Source organism: Ahaetulla prasina, chromosome 1 (assembly GCF_028640845.1).
Source record: "Ahaetulla prasina isolate Xishuangbanna chromosome 1, ASM2864084v1, whole genome shotgun sequence".
Classification (NCBI taxonomy): Eukaryota; Metazoa; Chordata; class Lepidosauria; order Squamata; family Colubridae; genus Ahaetulla; species Ahaetulla prasina.
In genome coordinates, this window is record NC_080539.1 from 285,170,627 (window position 1) to 285,191,389 (window position 20,763).

General features: G+C 35.4%; 1 protein-coding gene across 4 annotated transcripts in view; it reads left to right on the forward strand.

The window, feature by feature from the left end:
* ANO1 (anoctamin 1) overlaps positions 1-20,763 on the forward strand; it is a 134,745-nt gene that overhangs the window by 51,510 nt on the left and 62,472 nt on the right. For all 4 annotated transcript variants that reach the window (XM_058161488.1, XM_058161507.1, XM_058161498.1 and 1 more), the window contains exons 4-6: positions 7,798-7,896; positions 10,636-10,787; positions 12,157-12,211. In XM_058161488.1, coding sequence (XP_058017471.1) covers positions 7,798-7,896; positions 10,636-10,787; positions 12,157-12,211 — 306 coding nt within the window. The remainder of the gene's footprint in view (positions 1-7,797; positions 7,897-10,635; positions 10,788-12,156; positions 12,212-20,763) is intronic.

A 20,763-nucleotide genomic window follows, 5' to 3' on the forward strand; every position in this document is an offset into this window, starting at 1 on the left:
CTGTCTCGCCGTTGCCTGATTTCTTCTGCAGCTGCTCTCAGCCACTCGTGGCCGCAGAAGTCGGGCAGCAGCGTGACAAGTGTCGGAGCCTGGGAGGCCCAGATGTGGTGGTCCTAAGGATAAGTGGGTGCAGGGCGCGTGGGGCAGCTCCACCACCCCACCCCCACCCTAGCTTGATTTTTATGCATGTGCACCAGATGGTGGGATGCAGTGGGCAGTATCTTAGCAAGTGCTTATTTTGGGGGTAGGGCTTATATTAGGCGCACATATAAAAATCAAGCTAGGACTTATTTTGGGGATACATCTTATTTTTGGAGAAACACAGTATATAATGGATTTCCTCTTAAAAGTGGTTGTACAAAAATGCAAATTAAACACCATTGTATATTATTAGAGCCATTGTATTTAACAAACCTGTATAAGGCCACATGGCTTTCATTTCTAATAATCACATCTCAAGCAATCATTTTATAAAATGAGAAACTGATGGGTTACCTTAAGCTTTTTCAAGTGTCCTATCAAAATATGATGGAAGAATATGTACTGTCCAGCTATTGAATGTTATTAGCATTCAGCCAACAATGGACCATGTAGGAGCCATTAGGTAACCTTGACTGATCTAGAAAAGGATAAACAGGGCCAAGCTAGCTGAAGTGTGATGGGAAAATCCCAACAGAAGCAGGAAAAAGTTCCTGACTATTTGTATTTTATTGTTAAAATATGTATATAGACTTGTCCATTTAGTTACCAGGAATTAGTCTCAATACTTTTTAGGATGCCTAGCATTGCAGCATTTAGACATGCAAGTTTTTAGATCTTTGAGCAAAGAACAATGATTTCAGAAATTTTAGAGGTACCTCCTAACTCATCAAAGAAATTAGTCAAAATGTGGTATATCAGTTAAAAGAAGAAAAAAGCTAAATAATGGTAATTAAGCTGTTTTTCTCAGAAATGGCAAGAGTTTCTGTGGTGCAACTAAATCCATATGTTATGTGAGAGAGATTAAATTATGATGAAATGAGGCATAATATATTTATATCAAGGACAACTAATTTGGGCCCCTGGGCAGATGGTGCTTATAATTTTTTTTAACCAAACATATAAATCAAATATAATACTTCATTATGTTGCAGAGTACTATACTGCTTTTCATTTGAAACCCATGCTAACTCCAATATATAAGAAGACAGAATCTAATCTAATTTGCGAGATCACTTTATTCATTTACAATATTTTTATTCTCCCAATCATGGTATGCATATCCCCACATTGTACAATATTAACATTTCTTATATAGAATTTAAAATGCAATGTATGATCTAAAGCAATTCAAAAAGATACCGAAACATATGCATACAAATGAATGTGGTTAGTCCACCACAATGTCATTCCCAAAATAAATAACAACATTTTCAGCTTGCTTACAAAAAGAAGTGGAAGGAAGTAGAAACAATACATGTGGTCCATATCCATATGGGACAGTACAAAACAGTAGTAATGCTAGTGCCTTGTGTATTGTTCATAGTATGTAATACTATATACCTTTCATAATACATTTAATAAGCTTGGGAAAAGAGACTAAATTTACTGAATGCAGATTCTCATATTCCCCTCATATTCAGGTTTTGCAACAATTCACAGGGTTGTACTGGGTATAAAATATAAAGGTAGGCTATAAAAAGTTGTTTTAATGTTTCTTATATTATATATTCTAAGTTCCGAATTTAAAGAGATAGGAAAGACACTTGTAGATCAAAACATACGCCCAGGTAGTCTAATTTTCTATGGCCAATTAGATGCATTTGGAAAGTTCATAAGGCTGGACTGGAGTATAGACATCCCCAACATTTCTCAGTCATCATTGCATATAGTAAACTGTCTATAATTCATAAGATGGTAAAGAGCCGATCAATGTTAGTAGCCATCCACAGCCTATTCTTCCATCCTCTTCTTCCCCTTTTAAAATGACAGAAATTGGCTACTATTACAACTACTGGTCAGCCATTTCCACAGTTTGTGCTGTGGTATTTTCTTTTCTTGGTTCTGAAACTGCTTGTATTTAATTTTGGTGGATAACTTGAACTTCTAAAATTGTAAGAATGAGGAAAGTTTCCTCTCTGCCTATTATCTATGGACATGAATGAATTTATATATAACTATCATGTTCTTATCTTCTTTTACCTTCTTTTTTTTCTTTCTATTCAGTTGTATCTAATTCACAGAGATTGCCTGGATAAATCCCTGTAGTTTTGTTGGCAAGGTTTTTCAGAAGTGGTTTGCCATTGCCTTCTTCCTAGGGCTGAAGAAAGTGACTGGCCCAAGATCACTCAGTTGGCTTTGTGCCTAAAGCAGGACTTGAACTCGTGGTCTCTTGGTTTCCAGCCTGGAAGCATTATACCAATTGGTTATTACTCCAAGCTAAGGAGGCTCAATTAGTGTAGTCTTTCTTCATAGAAGGGCAATTTAATTACATTCAGAAAAAAGTATTTCTTCTGTTGGTCCGTGCATTTAGTTTACCTGGATAACTTTGAATTTGGATACAAAACCACAATTTACAGCGATGTCATGATATAGTATCTTAAGATAGGTACCCATTTCCATGGAATTACTATCCTATCTGTACAAAGATTTTAGTTCTGAAAGAATAACATAAATAAAGGGCAATATTGCAGGCTTCTAATGTTATATGCAGAAGAATTCACCTTTGCTGATAGTCATTTCAGCACATGTATGAATCTGTACAATAGAGAGATAAATAGGTGGGACAATATGTTTTTCTTCAAGGGGAAGGGTTCCAAAACAAACAAGTAGAGAGATTCCCACGGAAGTATTTTTTGACTTGACAGTATTATTTCCCAAAGGGATATGTCCCTCTCTGCCAGTGGCCTTTTGCAAGGATAGTCACGCAAGGGTGAAGATGAGTAACTAAAAAACAAGAGTCATATTTACTAAAATAAGACCAAGGCCTAGGGTTTTGTAGAAATATCCCAGTACACTCTAATCCCAGTAGAATGTCTGAAGAAATACACACTTTTACAAGTTTTCTCTGAAAATCTGCTTAATCTTGCCAGATTTGTTTCCTTTCAGACTCCAACTAATTCAGATTACTATAAATTCTTTCTTTTAATAAACTATTATGCTATTCCTATAGGATTTCCCTATTTCATACAAGTCTCGATATAATCCAATACAACTAATCCATTCATGTGGCCATATGTATACTGTTATAATGGCCTATCAAAGATTTGGTAAGCGTCCAGAGGGAGGGGTGTGTGTGTGTGTGTGCGCGCGCGCACGCGCGCACGCGCGTGTGTGTGTGTGTGTGTGTGTGAGAGAGAGAGAGAGAAAGAGAGTCATTCCATCATTGATAGAAATGCCTTTACATTAAATAAAAGTTTGTAAATAAATAAATAAAAGACAAAAGCTGTGTCTGAGAGCTGTATTATTAGCAAATATTCAGGCACATATTGATGGTTAAATCCTATGTTCTTAATCCATGATTTTAAGCTTACTCAAACCATATCCCCAAATTATTGATTTTGATCGTATGATGTGGCCTTATATGGAAGATATAAAATGAACCTCATTATTTTGTCCTGTACATCATTGAATTAAATCTTATGGGTTGAAAAAAAATATTGTAGTTTTAAACATGAAGAATGCCACTTTCTAAGAGTGATTTAAGTGTTAGAGATAAACAAACTAATTAAAGATACTTTCTTTCAAATATAGTTTAAAAAGCTGATGGTGTTGCAGATATAAACCTTTCCTATGCAGGTTACTTGAGGGATGGTCTCACCCCACTGGGATTGACCTGTCCCACTTGTGCTAGTAGAGGAGGCATGCTGTGGGTCCTATCAACCCAATTATTCCAGCTGGTGGAGTCCAGGAGGAGAGCCTTCTCTGCTGTGGCTGCTGCCCTCTGGAACATCTACCCCCCCTTCACATATGAGGCTGGCCCCAACCCTCCTATCCTTTTGTAAGGGCCTAAAATGTAACTGCCAGTTGGCTTGGGGCTCCAATGGGGGGAAAGCATAGTAAGGTGGTTGATTGAATAATAACAGATATCACCTCCTCCCGCTCCACTCTCACCCTCCCCAGATTTGATTTTAATTTATTTATATTTTAATGTAGACATATAGACATATTTTAATGACTGTAAGCCTCCCAGAGTTACCTTATGATAAAATAGGCGCCTAATAAATGTTATAAATAATGTAAAGTATAAATAATCATAGAAGTATGACAAGAACTCCAAAGGCATTTAGCACTGCATCTCAATTTCCACAAACTTAGAAAAAGTTTGTCCTTTGTTTCAATGCATATTAAACTTTATTGGAAGGCAGAGAATGAAGAAATGTAAGTTATAGTTTCCAACCCAAACCAATAAGTGATTGGTTTGATAACATACTGTTTCAACAGTGTAAGTTTTTACAGCGAAAGATGCTGATGGACATTCTGCATCCTTTAAGCCAGGGGTCTCCAACCTTGGCAACTTTAAGCCTGGAGGACTTCAACTCCCAGAATACCAATTCTGGGAGATGAAGTCCTCCAGGCTTAAAGTTGCCAAGGTTGGAGACCCCTGCTTTAAGCTACACATTTGCATCGCGTTGCCTACAGGAATAGGGCAGACAATTTTAAATGAAAAGATTCATCTGTATTTAGAATCTTGTAGTAACACTTTCCTAAGTTTAAGGGAAACTGTGTTCAAAAGGACCAAAGACTACTCACCTCATTGTTTTTAAAGATGATAGGAATTCCAAGTCTCTCTGAAAAAGAAATATTGATGCTACTCTTGTAGCTCCTCTTTATTGATGGGAACCTTTTAGCAAATATTCTAATTAAATGCTGGGCTCAAAAATACAATTAGGTTGTTACTAGAAATCGGTAGTACAGTATAGGTGTTAAATAAAACATCTAGAATAATAATTGAGATATAAATCAAATAGTGCCAGCATAATTAAATAGAAAAACGTATGTATTTCAGTGGGAGTGACTCTAATTTACCTGCCATCGGAATAATTATCATGCCAAGCCTCCCATGAACTAAGGGAAAAGTGAGTAGTAAAGGTGTTTTCATTTTCTATTGGGTGAAAGTTATATGAATCTTTGATTATTCAGTGTGATACATCTGTTTCAGAAAAAAAGTATATTTGGAACACAGTATATTTGCTGACCTAATAGATCTGCTAGCTAAATTAAAACAATCAATCAATCAAGAATAGAATAGAATAGAATTTTTTATTGGCCAAGTGTGATTGGACACACAAGGAATTTGTCTTGGTGCATATGCTCTCAGTGTACATAAAAGAAAAGATATGTTCATCAAGGTACAACATTTACAACACAAATTATGGTCAATATATCAATATAAATCATAAGGATTGCCAGCAACAAAGTTACAGTCATACAGTCATAAGTGGAAAGAGATTGGTGATGGGAATAATAATAATTATCCATTTTTGTTTAGCTGACTATAAGCATCAAGAGTTTCAAATGCATTTAGCAGGTTGTTGTAGCTTAGACATATATAATAGTTCAAATAACTTGTTCTTGAGCAGACAAAATCAAGCCTTCAGTTTCTTTTCTTGTGTTTCAGTTGTCAGCCATTGCCAGGTATTATCTTAGTTTACTTTCCCCTTAATCTTTTGTACAAATTGACCATGTAATATTTTTCCTTGCCAGCATTCTCTCTGTGTTTTCATAATGTTATTTTGATATTCATGTTTTGTTTCCTGCACATTCAATGAGTTCCAGTTTTTAACTTGCATCAAAGCTCATTCCTGCCTGTTTTTTTATGTAATTAGTGTAGTGCATGCTTTTCTAGTTCAGAAGTGTATTTGACTTGAAGTAAACCTTCAAGGCATTGGTAACTACAGTACATGTTGGTATTGGTAGCTTGACTTGGTGCCAGGTTTTTGTTTTTAATACTTATGATTTAAATAGTTTTAATATGGTTTTTATGTTGTTTTAATTCTTGATTGGGAGCCGTCCAGAGTTTGGTATAAAATGGGCAGCTATATAATTATTTTTAATTAATTAATTAATTAAAAGCTTTGAAGGTGTTTCCACCATTTAATTTTGTCTTTAGCAATGTTCTTGCTCTTTGGATGTATACTTTACTAATCACAGTTTTAACTTTTCCATGCTTGATGTTATCCAACTGTAAATGGCCAAGATACTTCTAGGCTTCATCCTGATGGCTCCTGACAATTTAGCCATTCAGTATTTAAATTCTACTACCATTCATGATTTTACCTCTATTTATTGCTACTCCACATTTTTCTAGGCCAAATACCATTGTGCTAAAAATCCTTATGATGTTTAATAACTGTATTTCAATTTCTGAATTTCCATAAAGCTTCAGATCTTCTATATAAAGCAAATGTGAGGTTTTATTAGCAATTTTTGCAATTTGATGACCAATATTTGTTTTCTACAAAAATCACTGAAAGTGGAGTCATAGCAATGATAAATAATAAGGGTGTAGTTAACTACAATTTGTATGAGTTAATTTTAAATTAATAGTTTATTTCAAGGCATTTTGATATACCAACTTTACAACTGAATACATATATGGATGTAAGCCCTACTGTATTCTTTAGGACCTAATCCCAGGAAAAACATTAGAGTTCAGCACTGTAATCCTATAATAACATCTTGAGTATAAGTCTGAATCTATAAGATTGAATTGAGTCATTGAGTTAAGTCATTGAATTCAATGAGACTGTCTTCCATGTAAGCATGAATAAAACACGACTCAATAAAAACACTACTCAGCAATATGTGATATCAAAAACATAAGCAAATGTCCAGTTCACAGGAAAATAAAAACAGCATATGTGGCAAAAGAATTTCTTGCAATTGTGTGTCACTGAAACCTTATTGCTGACCTTAATATTGGATAAAAGTAAAAGCTCGTTTCAAGGAAAGCATATATTAAATTGATTAGATTCTCCTCCATGAAGTAAGCTAATACTGTACATGTTTTTGAAGCTCTGCCATATTGAGATTGGCAGCTACTTATGTCTCTTGAGTAATGTATTTCTTGTAAGCAGGTGTTCAGGGCAGCAGTATGAAAACAAGCTTTTATGCTTGTGTAAACTAGCACAGCAATAATGGCAATCAAATCAAAGACAGAGAACAGATAGCTCTGGAACATGTCTTTTTGGAAGGGTTAACTTGCACAGACTTTGGACAATTGTCTTAAAAACAAAAATCTGTAGGATTGTCAAAGTGCTCAGGAATTCCACTGGCACTAATACTTTGAATGATAAGAGGGTCTGGTGTATCTGAAATAATATTAAAACAATGATCTTGTCAATTAGACAAGGAATTTGAAGATGTTAATTAATTTGAGCATAAATAAAGTGAAATTTCAATTACAGTGAGTGGGACCTTTGAAAAGAGTAAATGAGTAATAAATTGTAGCCAAATGTTTCTGGTGAATTGTCAGATTGCAATGTTCAACTGATAGATTTAGGTTAGTAACTTTTTATAGTAGCAGTATTTCATTTGAAAAGAGTACCATTTAATGTTAGCTTTGATTTTGAGAGCTTTATTTAAGGCATATTATTTAAACTGGAATTTTAGAAGTAATTATTAAATTACTTCTGCCAAAATGCTTTACCTGGCCTATATATCTTTCGTCAGGCTTCTTTTATTTGCTTCATAATCATTACGTTCTCCTTTTAAAGAAGAAAAACTTGCAGAGCAATATAAATGAAATTGAACAAATGGTGCTTTGTGTTTATTTGGTTTAAAAGTTTCTTTTTCTGTCTGTTCTTTTTTTTAAAGACAAAAATACATGGTCTTGGATTTATAAAAATTCATGCTCCTTGGAATGTTTTGTGCCGCGAAGCAGAGTTTATGAAACTGAAGATGCCCACAAAAAAGGTTAGTTTTAGTATTCTTTAACATCAGGAGGTCTAAACATTTAAATGACATGACATTAACTTCTTTTCATAGTCTCCTCATAAATTAAAATAGTCTGTCTGTAAGAGAAGCAGGATATTTAACTAAACCTCTTGGTACAGTTTGTGACACAATTTATAGAGTAATGTATGAATTGTAATGCTGCAAGATATAAATGTTTATGCATGTTCATTGCACTGCATTGCAGAAATGTGTTCCTTAAAAGATACGTAGACATAGTTGGTGCCATTTTGTAGTTAATTTTATAAATATTTATCACATGTCTTTCCAAAAATCATGCATAACACAGGCTGCCTGTGTTTGCTTTTGATTCAGCTGCAGGTTTTTTTCTATTGCCATCAGCCACTCCATTCTAAAATTCTAACTTCACCGATATTAACAATGTGCAACCTGATGCTCTTCAGTCAGAATTAGAATTCGCTCTGACTTTAGCCATATTGGATATGATTTATAGAATAATAGTCCAAAATATTTGGGAAGTACAAGGTAACCAAGGGTCTCCCACAATTAAGTGAGTGTTTGTTATCTTTTTCTGATTTCACACCACAGATAAAACCATTATTTTCTTCAATGTGCATGTGTGATGAGGTTTAAATGTTAGATTTTATGTCAGATGCTCAGCAATACAGCCTTTGGAATGGCAATTCAACATGCATTACATAAAGAAACAGCACTGCTTGAGAAAAATCTCAAGAAAAAGAATTACTACGGTACATGCTAAATATAATAGATTTTTAAAAAGAAAATATGACTAAGCAAACAAGGCCATTAGCTATTCTACAGACATAAATCTGCGTATGCCTTAACTTTGCTAAATTTCATCTTTTCTAGTCATGGTTTATGAGACTACAATTCTAGAGGATCCTATGAGAGGATGGGATGCATCATCATAGTAAGAATAAATTTACTGAAATCAGGACTAACATATCATTACTTAAGTCCCATTGATTTCAGTGAATTTACTTAACACCCTAGTTCAAACCTAATAGTTTTTGAGTTTAGTGTAATGCGTGAACCTATCTATTACAGCAGTGATGGTGAACCTTTTTGGCACGCACACTCATTGGGGCCATGTTCTGGAAAAGCCAAGCTTCCGGATTCCAGCGGATCGTTGCATGCTCATGGCTGCCAGAAATCCAGAAGACAAACAGGCAAGTCCATGTGTGCCAGGCAACATGGGTTTGCTTGCCACTTTGGGCATGCTGCCATAGTTTCACCATCACGGTATTTTAGCTTTGTGTTACTTTAAATTTGGAAATATAATTAAAATAAATAACATGATAAATAGAACTTGAACAGATACGGTTACAAAATTCAAGCCTAATGTTTAATTTTAGTTTTAATTAAAATAATTACTTTGTACTATAAGGCTGTCTCTTCTTCCACTAGAGACATTTCCCTGTGAGTCTGTGTTACATCTGAGTCTGACCAGTAGGCGCAACAAACTGTTGTTTAAAACATTCTAGTCTGTGTCTCTACCATGGAAATTTTAATATGTATCTATATAAATAAGGTTATTTCTGTGTTTTCAGTCAAATACTTCTCTTATTAAAGAAAGTTTGAAAAAGTCAAATTATTTTAATGGCTATATTATGGTGAAATTATGATTCTATATATAGACATGGATATGTGAATTACAAGCATAAAAGAACTAGTTTTAATTTCCAATGAATATTTGAAGTACAATTCTAAAAGCCCATTGTCACCATAGAATATTATATGATTGAATATTAAGCTTTTGAAAGATGTGTCTGTACCTGTTCAGGGTGCAAAATTGAGAAATGGATCAATATTTAATGACATATTAAGTGCAGAACCCAGACTCTGCAGGGAAATGTCTCTAATGGAAGAACAGACAGCGTTAGAGTACAAAGTAATTTATTTTAAGTAAAACTAAAATTAAACATTAGGCTTGAATTTTGTAACAGTATTTGACCAAGTTCTATTTATCATGTTATTTATTTTAATTAAATTTCCAAATTTAAAATAACTCATCCACCATTTTTAAAAAAACTGAATTAAGGAGATCAGAAGGAATTGATCCTCCTTGGACAGAAAAATAAAAGTAGGTAATATGATCCAAATCAGCAAGGAGAAGATGCTGGAAGCAGAATTTTGTATAATGTAATGAGGGATACATTATAAACAAAAATATGCTTTGTTTTTTTGCTTGCAGCAAGTCTATGTAATATAGAAATTATCATCCAATTCCTGTTGTTGGAAGCCATTCTGCCATGATTGGAACCATAATTGCATAAGATTCTTTTTCCTATAGTCCTATCTTTTCATGACATTTCATTTCAACATTTGGACATCACCACCCATAATGATCTATGGGGTAAATACTTTGGCCACCTAATACTTTGGCTACCTAATGAGAAGGAAGGACTCACTGGAAAAGAGCCTAATCCTGGGAACAATTGAGGGCAAAAGAAGAAGGGGATGGCAGAGAATGAGGTGGCTGGATGGAGTCTCTGAAGCAGTCAGCATGAGCTTAAATGGACTCCAGAGGATGGTAGAAGACAGGAAGGCCTGGAGGGTCACGAGACACGACTTCATGACTAACAACAACAACCCATAATGATTTTCTAATTTTAATTATCCTAATTAAAAGTTTTACTTTTTTAAAGCTGTGGTATGTTCTACAAATGATTTGAATGAAGTAGGATTTTTTTTAAAAAAAGTATTTTCAATCCTTAGGTGTATCAAATTCATCAACCTCATGGCCTTTTGAAAAAGATCAATTCTGTAATCCAAAAAATAACAGAACCCATTCAGCCTAAAGTGGCAGAACATAAGCATCAGACAGTGAAACGACTTTCCTATCCTTTCTCAAGGGAGAAGCAACACTTGTAAGTTAAAGTTCATTGGTTTTAGTTAATGTCGGTTGCAACAGAATTGGCCCCTGGGAATAGCACTAGGCTCAAATATGTGAATATTAATAGAAATATGTAGGGTTGTGCTTGAATACAATTTGCACTAAATTTAACATTTTTTCCAAATAAACAGGATCTTGTCTAGCTCATGGAAGATTTTTGTCACGATGAATTTCCTCAAGGAGTTACGGAATAATCCTATACCCATGTGCAAGTTAAATCCCACTGAGTTCAAGCCATGTCTCCAAGTACACAGATACAGGATTCCAGTATCAGGCTGTAGTTCTATCCTGACTGATCGGGAAATAAGCCAACTGAATCCAATTAGGCTTACTTCTAAAAACATACAAGTAGCTTGATACACAAATAGTTGGATTCCCAAAGCTAAGACTAATAAAAGAATTTGGCTATTTTTTCTCTTTCTCTATTAAAAATCCATTGGTGTGTATGCCACACTTTCCTAAAAGTGGTTCAAGAGATAAAGCATCCAAGCAACATCACATTCTATGGCCAAGTCTGTCTTGTAATCTCTTTACCACAAGCAGAATACAATATAAACCATGAGAAAAGCAACCTATTAAAAGTTCATAAAAGTTGTAATACAAGGAAAAACAACACACAGTCAATTAAAGTATATGAACTTCTACTAGGAGACTAGTGGACTTCCTTGTGCAGTTGTTAGGCATTGTAAGAATTGACTGCTGGACTAAATGAGCCAGGAATCTAATTGAGCAGCACATTTTTTATATTCTAATTCAATCTCCATGTGACAGTATTCAGTTTAGCAATCATTACAGGATATTTCTCAGCTGAATAGAGAATATGACGTCTAGTTACTAGGAATATTGTACCCTCTTATGATTCTACTGTACATTTTTTTCTTGAAAAGCAATATTTTGATATGGACATCAGCAGAGAGCCCTTTCAGAATTGTAGGCTGAAGCAACAGGTCTATATATTATCTAGATCAGGGGTCTCCAACCTTGGTCCCTTTAAGACTGTTTGCTGGCTGAAGAACTCTGGGAGTTGAAACCTTGGTCCCTTTAAGACTTGTGGACTTCAACTCCCAGAGTTCCTCAGCCAGCAAACAGTCTTAAAGGGACCAAGGTTGGAGACCCCTGATCTAGAAAGCAACAACAATAGTTGAGATTGAACATAGCATCTACATGCAATATGTTGGATATATGTTAACAGCTGAAGCATTTGAACCCTCTTCAATAGAAGAGTAGCAACTTTCTGAAGACTTTGTTGAAATAAAGTTTTGACCAAACAATATGATTCTGTTGTATATTGCTTTACATTTATTCTGGCTTTTTTTTCTTTTCCTTCTCTACTATTATCACAGGTTTGACCTCTCTGATAAAGACTTCTTTTTTGATAGCAAAACTAGAAGTACCATAGTAAGTATGTATTTATAAAATATTAGAGTAATATGGTATTCCTCTTTAGCTGTTTTCATGATATCTATATAATTCTTTATATGAAAAAGCTAATCAGAAGTGAATAATCTGATTCATGCATTTCTCCATCATATCTTAATTTTTAATGTGGTAGAAGAGGAAACTCATTAAATATGTGAGTGTAAAGTATAAACTATTTAATGTTAATTAAATGTAAATGAAATAAAATAAAACTGAGTTCTTTCCCAGGCCACTATTCTTTTGAATTATGACTCTCAATTCAGAAAAAGTTCTGCATACCTACTAGTCAATCTAAAAATATGTTTTTTATTTTTTTAATCTTTAAAAAATAAATATAATCAATTCAAACATAAATGATAATACAAAAAAACAAAAAAATAACAAAAAAAAATAACTAGAAGAACAAAAATCCAAAATAAATATTTTTCTTAGAAACAAAAAAAAAAAATGAAGAAAAGATAGTGGTGATTTTTTTTATTGCTCAGTCTTAAAACATTTTGTTAATATATAAACATACAATATATCATTGGGAAATGTTGCAAAACATGTTGACGTCATAAAGCAGGATAAATATCTAGGACTAAAGTATGCCTGAATGCATTGCTGCTCATGCAGGAAAGCTTTCTTTTCCCATTGTAGGTGCCACCAAAGTCAGTTCCAGAGAATTGGGAAGACTTTGGGAATAGATTCTGAAGACATCTGAAGGAACTTCAAGATAGTAGGAAAGTGTCTACTAGTTCTGCTAATACAAACAATTCCCACAGCTGAAAAACTTACCGTATTTTTCGGAGTATAAGATGCTCCGGACTATAAGACGCATCTACCTTTTTTGGGGAGGAAAACAAGAAAAAAAATCTGCCTCTGCCTCTGCCTCACAGCAATTTGCCTCATTGTAGCAAACAGCCTGCTTTAGTTTCATTTTCAGCACAGCCTGATTAGCACCAAAAAAAATCTGCCTCCCAGCAATTTGTCTCTTTGAAGCAAACAGCGGAGACTTGCACGGCAATAGGCAATGGCAATCCCTGCAACCTGAAACAGCTGAGGGTCGGGAGGCCGATCCAACCGACAATTAACTGCTTGTGCTAATCAGGCAGCAGAGGCCAAAGGGTGGGGTCCAGCAGGTAGGCGGGGTTACATTCAGTTTAGAGGGAAGAAAGGTGCGTCTTATACGCCGAAAAATACGGTAATTAGTTTTCTTCACAAAAATCCTGTAAGATAAGTGAAGGCTGCTCCAATTAAGAGCTCCTGGTTCCCAACCAAATAGGAAGGTAAAGGAGAGTGGCCTTCCCTGCTTTCTCATCTCTTAAAGCTTTTATATAGAAATATTGTTAGTTCAATGTAATAGAGCTCTTTTGCATTTTGCCTAGTAGGATGTCACAGAATGTTGCAGAAAAAATAGTTTACTACACTGTACATACTGTACTAAAGAAATTCAACCTGAACTACCCATGTTTTCCCAAAAATAAGACCCTGTCATATTTTTTTGAACTCTGAAATAAGTGGTTGGCCTTATTGCCATGCTCTCAAAAGGGCTTATTGTCAGGGGATGTCTTATTTTGGGGAAAACAGGGTATATTCCTTTTCTCTAGGTAGAGTTAGTGTGAAACAAAAAATAACAAATGCTATCAAACACATCATTGTATAATTCATTCTTTATTTAGAATACTGAATAAAGGGATAATCTGAAGAAGATACAAGAAAAAATGCTTGTCTCATATATTGACTTTTCTCCGCTTGTTGAGAACCAATTTTTTTTTAAAAAAACAGATTTCAAAATGTTTTACACATGGTTTTGTTAACACCAGAAGTTGAGCTGATCAACTGAAGCAGTATGCCAACCGTATGATATAAGATATGTAAGAAGTTAGTGATGAACTAGGAAAAGTACTGTGACACCTAACCAGAGTATGGTTAAAAGGGAAAGCATAATATGCATATTAGGCTTCTAAGAGCTATGAGTAGTAAAGCCCTGCTTTGATTTAAGGAATTTTATCCCAACATCATGTGAAAAAACAACCGTAGAAAGAAGTTGTAGCAGAGAGATATTTGTGCATGTCATTTTGCATTTGTTAATAAGCAATACAAAAAATTTAATTGAAAATGTTAATTCTTTATGAGCTTGTATATGTATTTTCTCTTTGGAAAAAATGTGGAAATCAACCACCTTCCTCTTTTAGTTCAGTAATTCTCCTTCTTCCTACTTTTTAATGTTCATTTTTACTGTAATGTTAACTATTATATGTCACTGTAGAAAGTTTTTCTGGAGAACTTGCTTGAGTCAATGTTTGCACAGCATGCTTGCTGCATGAACTGCATGTCTTGTTCTTTAGCAGGTTGTGATCCATTTTTTTAATGTATATTTTAGTTTATTGTACAAAACTAGAAAAAAGTTATGCCAGTAATTAGGATAAATATACTTGTAAACAGAATCACTCATTCCTAGTTGTAGTGCAGAGAACACAGCTGCGATATAAGGATATATGTAAGAGGGACATAAAGGCCCTGGGAATGGACATTAACAACTGGGAAACCTTGACTTCCAATTGTTCAGCTTGGAGACTAAAGATGCAGCGTGGCCTTCTCCAATTCGAAGAGACACTTGTTCGGCAGGCTGAGGCAAAGAGGCAGTCCCGGAACCAGCGAAATCTGGGGGCTGGGCAGGGGACAGAATGTATCTGCCCTCAGTGTGGAAGGGATTGCCACTCTCGAATTGGCCTTTTTAGCCACACTAGATGCTGTTTCCAGAGCATAATACCATAGTTTTTTGAGACTGAAGAATACCAATGCAATGCAATGCAGAGGTGTCAAACTCACGTCATCACCTTGTCGTCATTTAACATATTGTGACTTTTTCCCCCCTTTGTTAAAATGGGGTGGGCGTGGCCAATGTGTGATGTATCCGGCCCGCGGGGTGTGAATTTGACACACTTGCTGTAGTGAAACAAAATGCATTTGGAACTGTTTGGAACTGATGCCAAACTCCTTTGCTTAATTTTAGAAAATACTGAGGTTCAGTGACAACATGGGGGGTAGGTTTCAAACCATTTTTTATTGTGACAATAGACAATGTAATGCACAGTGAGGGCAATAAAAGAAGACCTAGGAGTACAAAAAAAAATTATAGCAGTGGCCCCCAGTCTCTTTCGTGAAGTTCAGATTGTTCATTAAACCCTGCAAAATTTATTATATAAAATAATTTAATTTAATCTTCTTTAGTTAATGGTACTATGAATAAAATAATAACAATAAAACAATAATAAATAGTGGCATTAACCCTTGGGGGATCAATGTTGACCAGTTGGGGAGCCCTGGTACAAGGGGACATGAAACATGATGTAGAACAGATTTTTAAAAATAGGATAGAATAAATCTGCTAGATCAGGGGTCTGCAAACTTTGCTGGCTGAGGAACTCTGGGAGTTGAAGTCCACAAGTCTTAAAAGAGCCAAGTTTGCAGACCCCTGTGCTAGATAATAAGACACTCTCATAGCAGATTAAGGGCATCTGAGACTAAATTGTAAGACTGCAATCTAAGACCAAATCAGAAGTAATCATATAGTTAATTTTTGAGCATCATATAGATGATCCTCAATTTTGAGCAACACATAGTTAATTTTGAGCCTTATGTTGTGGCAGGGTTGATGTCCAAAAGCAGCAGGGAAGAGTAAAATTGCTTGTAAATTGGATGATGTTGATAGACATTTTTATGTAATACAAACACTGGAGAAGGACATGGTCTCTTGTTTCTTCATGCCCAGACTCACAAGGGCATTGCCATTGTGAGAGATGAAGTGGGGTGGGTGTATGTATCTGCTTCAAGCTTGGCTAAGGGGAGAGTGTGACACTCTGGTAAAGTAAAGGCCATTCTTTGCTTTGGGATTTCCAGGTATGTAGCTATGCGGGAGACAAAATATTTGAGACTTTTGCTGATGAAGTACTTTGGGGCCCTGACTAAGTAAGACTGCTACTCTCCATATGTTTTGTTTAGTGACAGTTTCAGGCAGACTGCACTGGTAGACTTTAGTTAACAACCACTTGTTCAGTGACTATTTGAAGTTTCAACAGAACTGAATGAGTGATTGGTCCTCAAAGATATGGCCATCCCAGTATCCCCAAAATCATGTGATTGTGATCCAGACACTTGGCAACAAGTTCATACTTACAATGGTTGCAGCACCCCATTCTCAAATGATTGCCATTTCCAACTTCCCTTGCAGCTTTCATAAAGCAGAGTCAAAGGGGAAGCCGATGGGGAAGGTTACAAGTTACTTTACCTGCCGCTTTTTCTCCTACCGAGTCCCCCTATGGAGTACAAAATTCCAGGGATCTTGTACTCTGTAGTGAACCTGTGCCACACCATCTGCAGACATTTGTGCAGCATTGCAGCAACCTCCCTCCAGCCCAAATGCACTTGCAGGAGCACCCCTTGCCTCAGTCTAGTAGTCACTCACCCTCCACCTGCTTGTGAGCTGCCCAGGACTTGCAACTTCCAGCCAGCTTTTTCATTTTTTTATTTGCTAAGCATATCGATCTACAGAGGCCATGCAATCACTGATGTACAAATGTAAATAAATAAATAAAACATTTGAATATACATGCATATGCATACATACATACAATATAGATAATATATTAAATTAAGATAAAATCATAATAAAATCACTTCAGCGTCTTCATTGATTTTGCTTGTTAGAAGTCAGCAAGAAGTAGCAAGTTGAAGTCACATGATGTTCTTACTTAATGAGCCATAATTTTTACTTAATGATGGCAATTGTGACTGCCAGGATTGCCAGTGCTGAGCGATGTAATCATGTGAACCTACAAGTGCATTGCTTAGCAATGGAATTGCTAAGTCCCAATTACCATTGTTGTTAAGTAACCCAAAGTTTATGCCAAGTAGAAATACAGAGAAAGGCTCAAGGGTGAGATTTTAATCACTACTACCAATATCAAGTTGAATGGCAAATCATTGCTGATCGTATGAGTCCAGTGCAAGGGATAGAGCTTAAAGTCTCTGGTTTCTTGGGTCAGAGATTGGTGCTGGAGATACTGTGTGGGATTTTAGGGGCTGCTCTTAAAAATTTTGATTAAGCTTCAGTGGGTCAAATTAGAAAAGGAATCCAATTGTGGGGAAATCCTGTAAATGACTGTTTTCAGACAATTTAAGAGCTACAGATATGTATTGCTACCTCTTGGCAAGGTATTGAAGGATGGCCCATGAGCTCCTGTATGTGCTATAAGCCATACAGGTAGTCCTCGAGTTAAGATCACAATTGAACTCAAAATTTATTTTGCTAAGTGAAACACTTGTTAAGTGGTTTGCCCCATTTTACGACTTGTCTTGCCACAGTTGTTAAGTGAATCATTGCATTTGTTCAATTAGTAACATGGTTGTTAAGTGAATCTGGATTCCCCATTGACTTTGCTTGTCGGACGGTCACAAAAGCTGATCACATGACCTCAGGACACTGCAACCGTCATAAATATGAACCAGCTACCAAGCATCTGAATGTTGCTTATGTGACCATGGGAATGCTGCAAAAGTGAAAAACGGTCGTAAGTCACTTTTTTCAGTGCCATTGCAACTTTGAATGGTCACTAAATGAACTGTTGTAAATCAAGGACTACCTGTATAATCTCCATGAATTTCCTATTGCTGGTAAAGTAAAAAACTATCTCAAAATAGTTGAAGTATGACACTGCCTTAGTCTTGTGGTCATCTGCATTCTGTTGGTGGGTCTTGGGGTTCAGGAAGATGCCATGATTTTGGTTTTCTGATACTTAAGTTTGCGCAGGTCTTCCTTGCAGTCCTGTGCTAGGGCCCTCAACGCTCTTTAAAAGCCAGTAGGTATCCTTGAGGAGTATTGCTGTATCATTTGCATTTAGCAGAGCAGAAATTTATCCCCCTGAAAGTTTTAGAGGTTGAAAGACTGTTATTGAGCTGGCCTACCTTAAACTGTATTCTCCCTCTCTCTCTGTCTCTCTGTCTCTCTCTCTCTCCCTCCTTCCCTCCCTCCTTTTTCTGTGTGTGTATATGTTTGTGTATGTATGTATGTATAGATGTGTGTGTATATATATTGTGTATATATACTGTGTGTGTGTGTGTGAGAGAGAGAGAGAGAGAGAGAGAGAGAGAGGGCAAGCTCATAGCAGTTTAGATTAATAAAAATTTTAAAAATTGCTACAGTTCCATCAGAAATCATTATAAATATTTGACAGTTCCTACTCTGGTATAGGCCAACATCAACTTTTAAATGCCCTGGAGAATGGCTCTGAAGGGATGCCAGATTTAGTAGCAGTGTGACTCTTTCTTGGCATTTGGGGTATCTTGCTTTGAAGTGGCATAGTTCATGTTTAACTGGAACATTTGCATTATGAAGAAACTCCAATACCCAGAACTAACTGGATTAGTATTCAGCTTATAGTAGATTCCTTTTGTCAGTTTTATAGCACCAAGGAGTCTGTATAAATTGCATGAGGAATGTTATTGCCTTTGTGTACTTCCTGCATCTTCCTCCATATGCTAAACTGTCATCAGTAATCCTATACCAAATACCATAATAAATTCTGCTTCCAACTCCCACTTTTCTTATCTGAAGAACATATAATGCCCTCAGATTCTTTAATTATTCTACTGCTGGTTTGTTTTGTCCCCTGTTATCCTCCCATTTATTTTGACTAGGCAAGCCAGCTAATATTATTAACAAATATATTTTATTAAAACCTAAAGCTAAATAAAAAAAACTAAAAAATTTTCTTTAGTTTAGTTGCTACCGTATAGAATTTATGGGAATTGGTTTTTCCATAAATCCTTCCACGTTATTTCTACATGGATTTTATTTCATTTAAGTCAGAAAACGGTCTTAGATACATCAAGGAGTAGCTTATAAATTTAAGGAAGAGAAGGAAAAGGAAAGAAATTGTGAATATGTTATTTTAATTTCTTAAGAAATAGGAAGTTGAGGATGGACAAAGTGTGGCCATTCAGATATTTTGAAGTAAAATCACAGATTGTACAGGTTGTACAATCTGCAATTGGCAAACATACAGCCCAGCCGGATATTTTGTGTGTGTGTGTGTGTGTGTGTGTGTGTGTGTGTGTGTGTGTGTGTGTAAAAATTCTATAGACATCAGGTTTCTTTTGCTTCCTATGAAGCAGATGGATAGAAAATAAATAGATGATGGATGGATGGATGGATGGATGGATGGATGGATGGACGGACGGACGGACGGACGGACAGACAGACAGACAGATGATAGATAATTATGTATAAATGCATATTTACATACCTAGCTTGCAAATGACCCAATAAGAATACACTTACCTCACTATCTAATGCCACATGTTAACATATATAACGCTGTTTCTAATTATACAATTTCATACAAATGGTATTTTTTTTTACAACCCTGCATTCCAAAAAATCTCTGTGAACTGCAATCCTATCCATTGTTTTCTGAACTAATTGGGAATTGTTAAACATAAATTAGTTGGGTTATTCTGTCAGTATTGTTTTTGTCCAGATGCTTCCCCCCTCCCCCGAAAAATAGAAAGATGAGGAGAGGTGGCAAGTCTTTTTAATTGGTTTCCATGACTTGGAAACACAGCTGTGTAAGAACTAATTACTAGGTATGGCTACTATTGTTTTATTCACCACCATCCATTTAAAAAATAAGACTTAATTAAGCAAAACAAAATAGAAAAAAGATATGACACAGTTTCTAAAGGTGTTCCTAGCCCTGGAAATTATATATCCCACTTTGTGACTCATTAGGCTGGAAAGGTTTTGAAGTTTTACAATAATTTTAATCTTCATTTCAGAAGTGTTGCAATCATAAATATATGAATGAATTATATATGTTGTGTGGGGCTTGTACCAACTGTATCTTATTAGTCAATATTTTCATTTATATTGAAAACAGTTATTACAGACAGTTGACTAATGTATATTTTATTCAATTTGTGCCTGGTAAACATGACAGTTGTGAATGCTCCACCACTGGAAGTTTTAAAGAAGATGTTGGATAACCATGTCTGAAATGGTGTAGGGTTTCCTCCCTAAGCAGGGGGTTAGACTAGAAGACCTCCGAGGTCCCTTCTAACTCTGTTATTATTATATTATATTATATTTCCTGGTTATATTATCTACATTTATACTGAACAAAATGAGGTGATACTGATATAAATTTAAACATTGGATATTCCCCATGTTAGAATTTTTAAAATGCCCCCCTTTTAAAGTCACTTTTTATATTCCACTATTATTCTTGAATGCTAGTTTGGAGATATATTAATTTCTGTAAATTGATTCCCTGATGACTAATTACCATGTTAAGACCAATGATGTATTTTTCAACATCATGTGTGCCCATTTCATTGGAAAGAGCAATAATTTTATAACTGGAAAATTGGTAATATACCACAATAAATAATTTAACATTTTGAAATATCTATACTAATAAAAAACAGTTTACTAGCCAAATCTGGTTTTTAAAAAGTATAAAAAATGTTTTTATGTGATCTTAATCTTT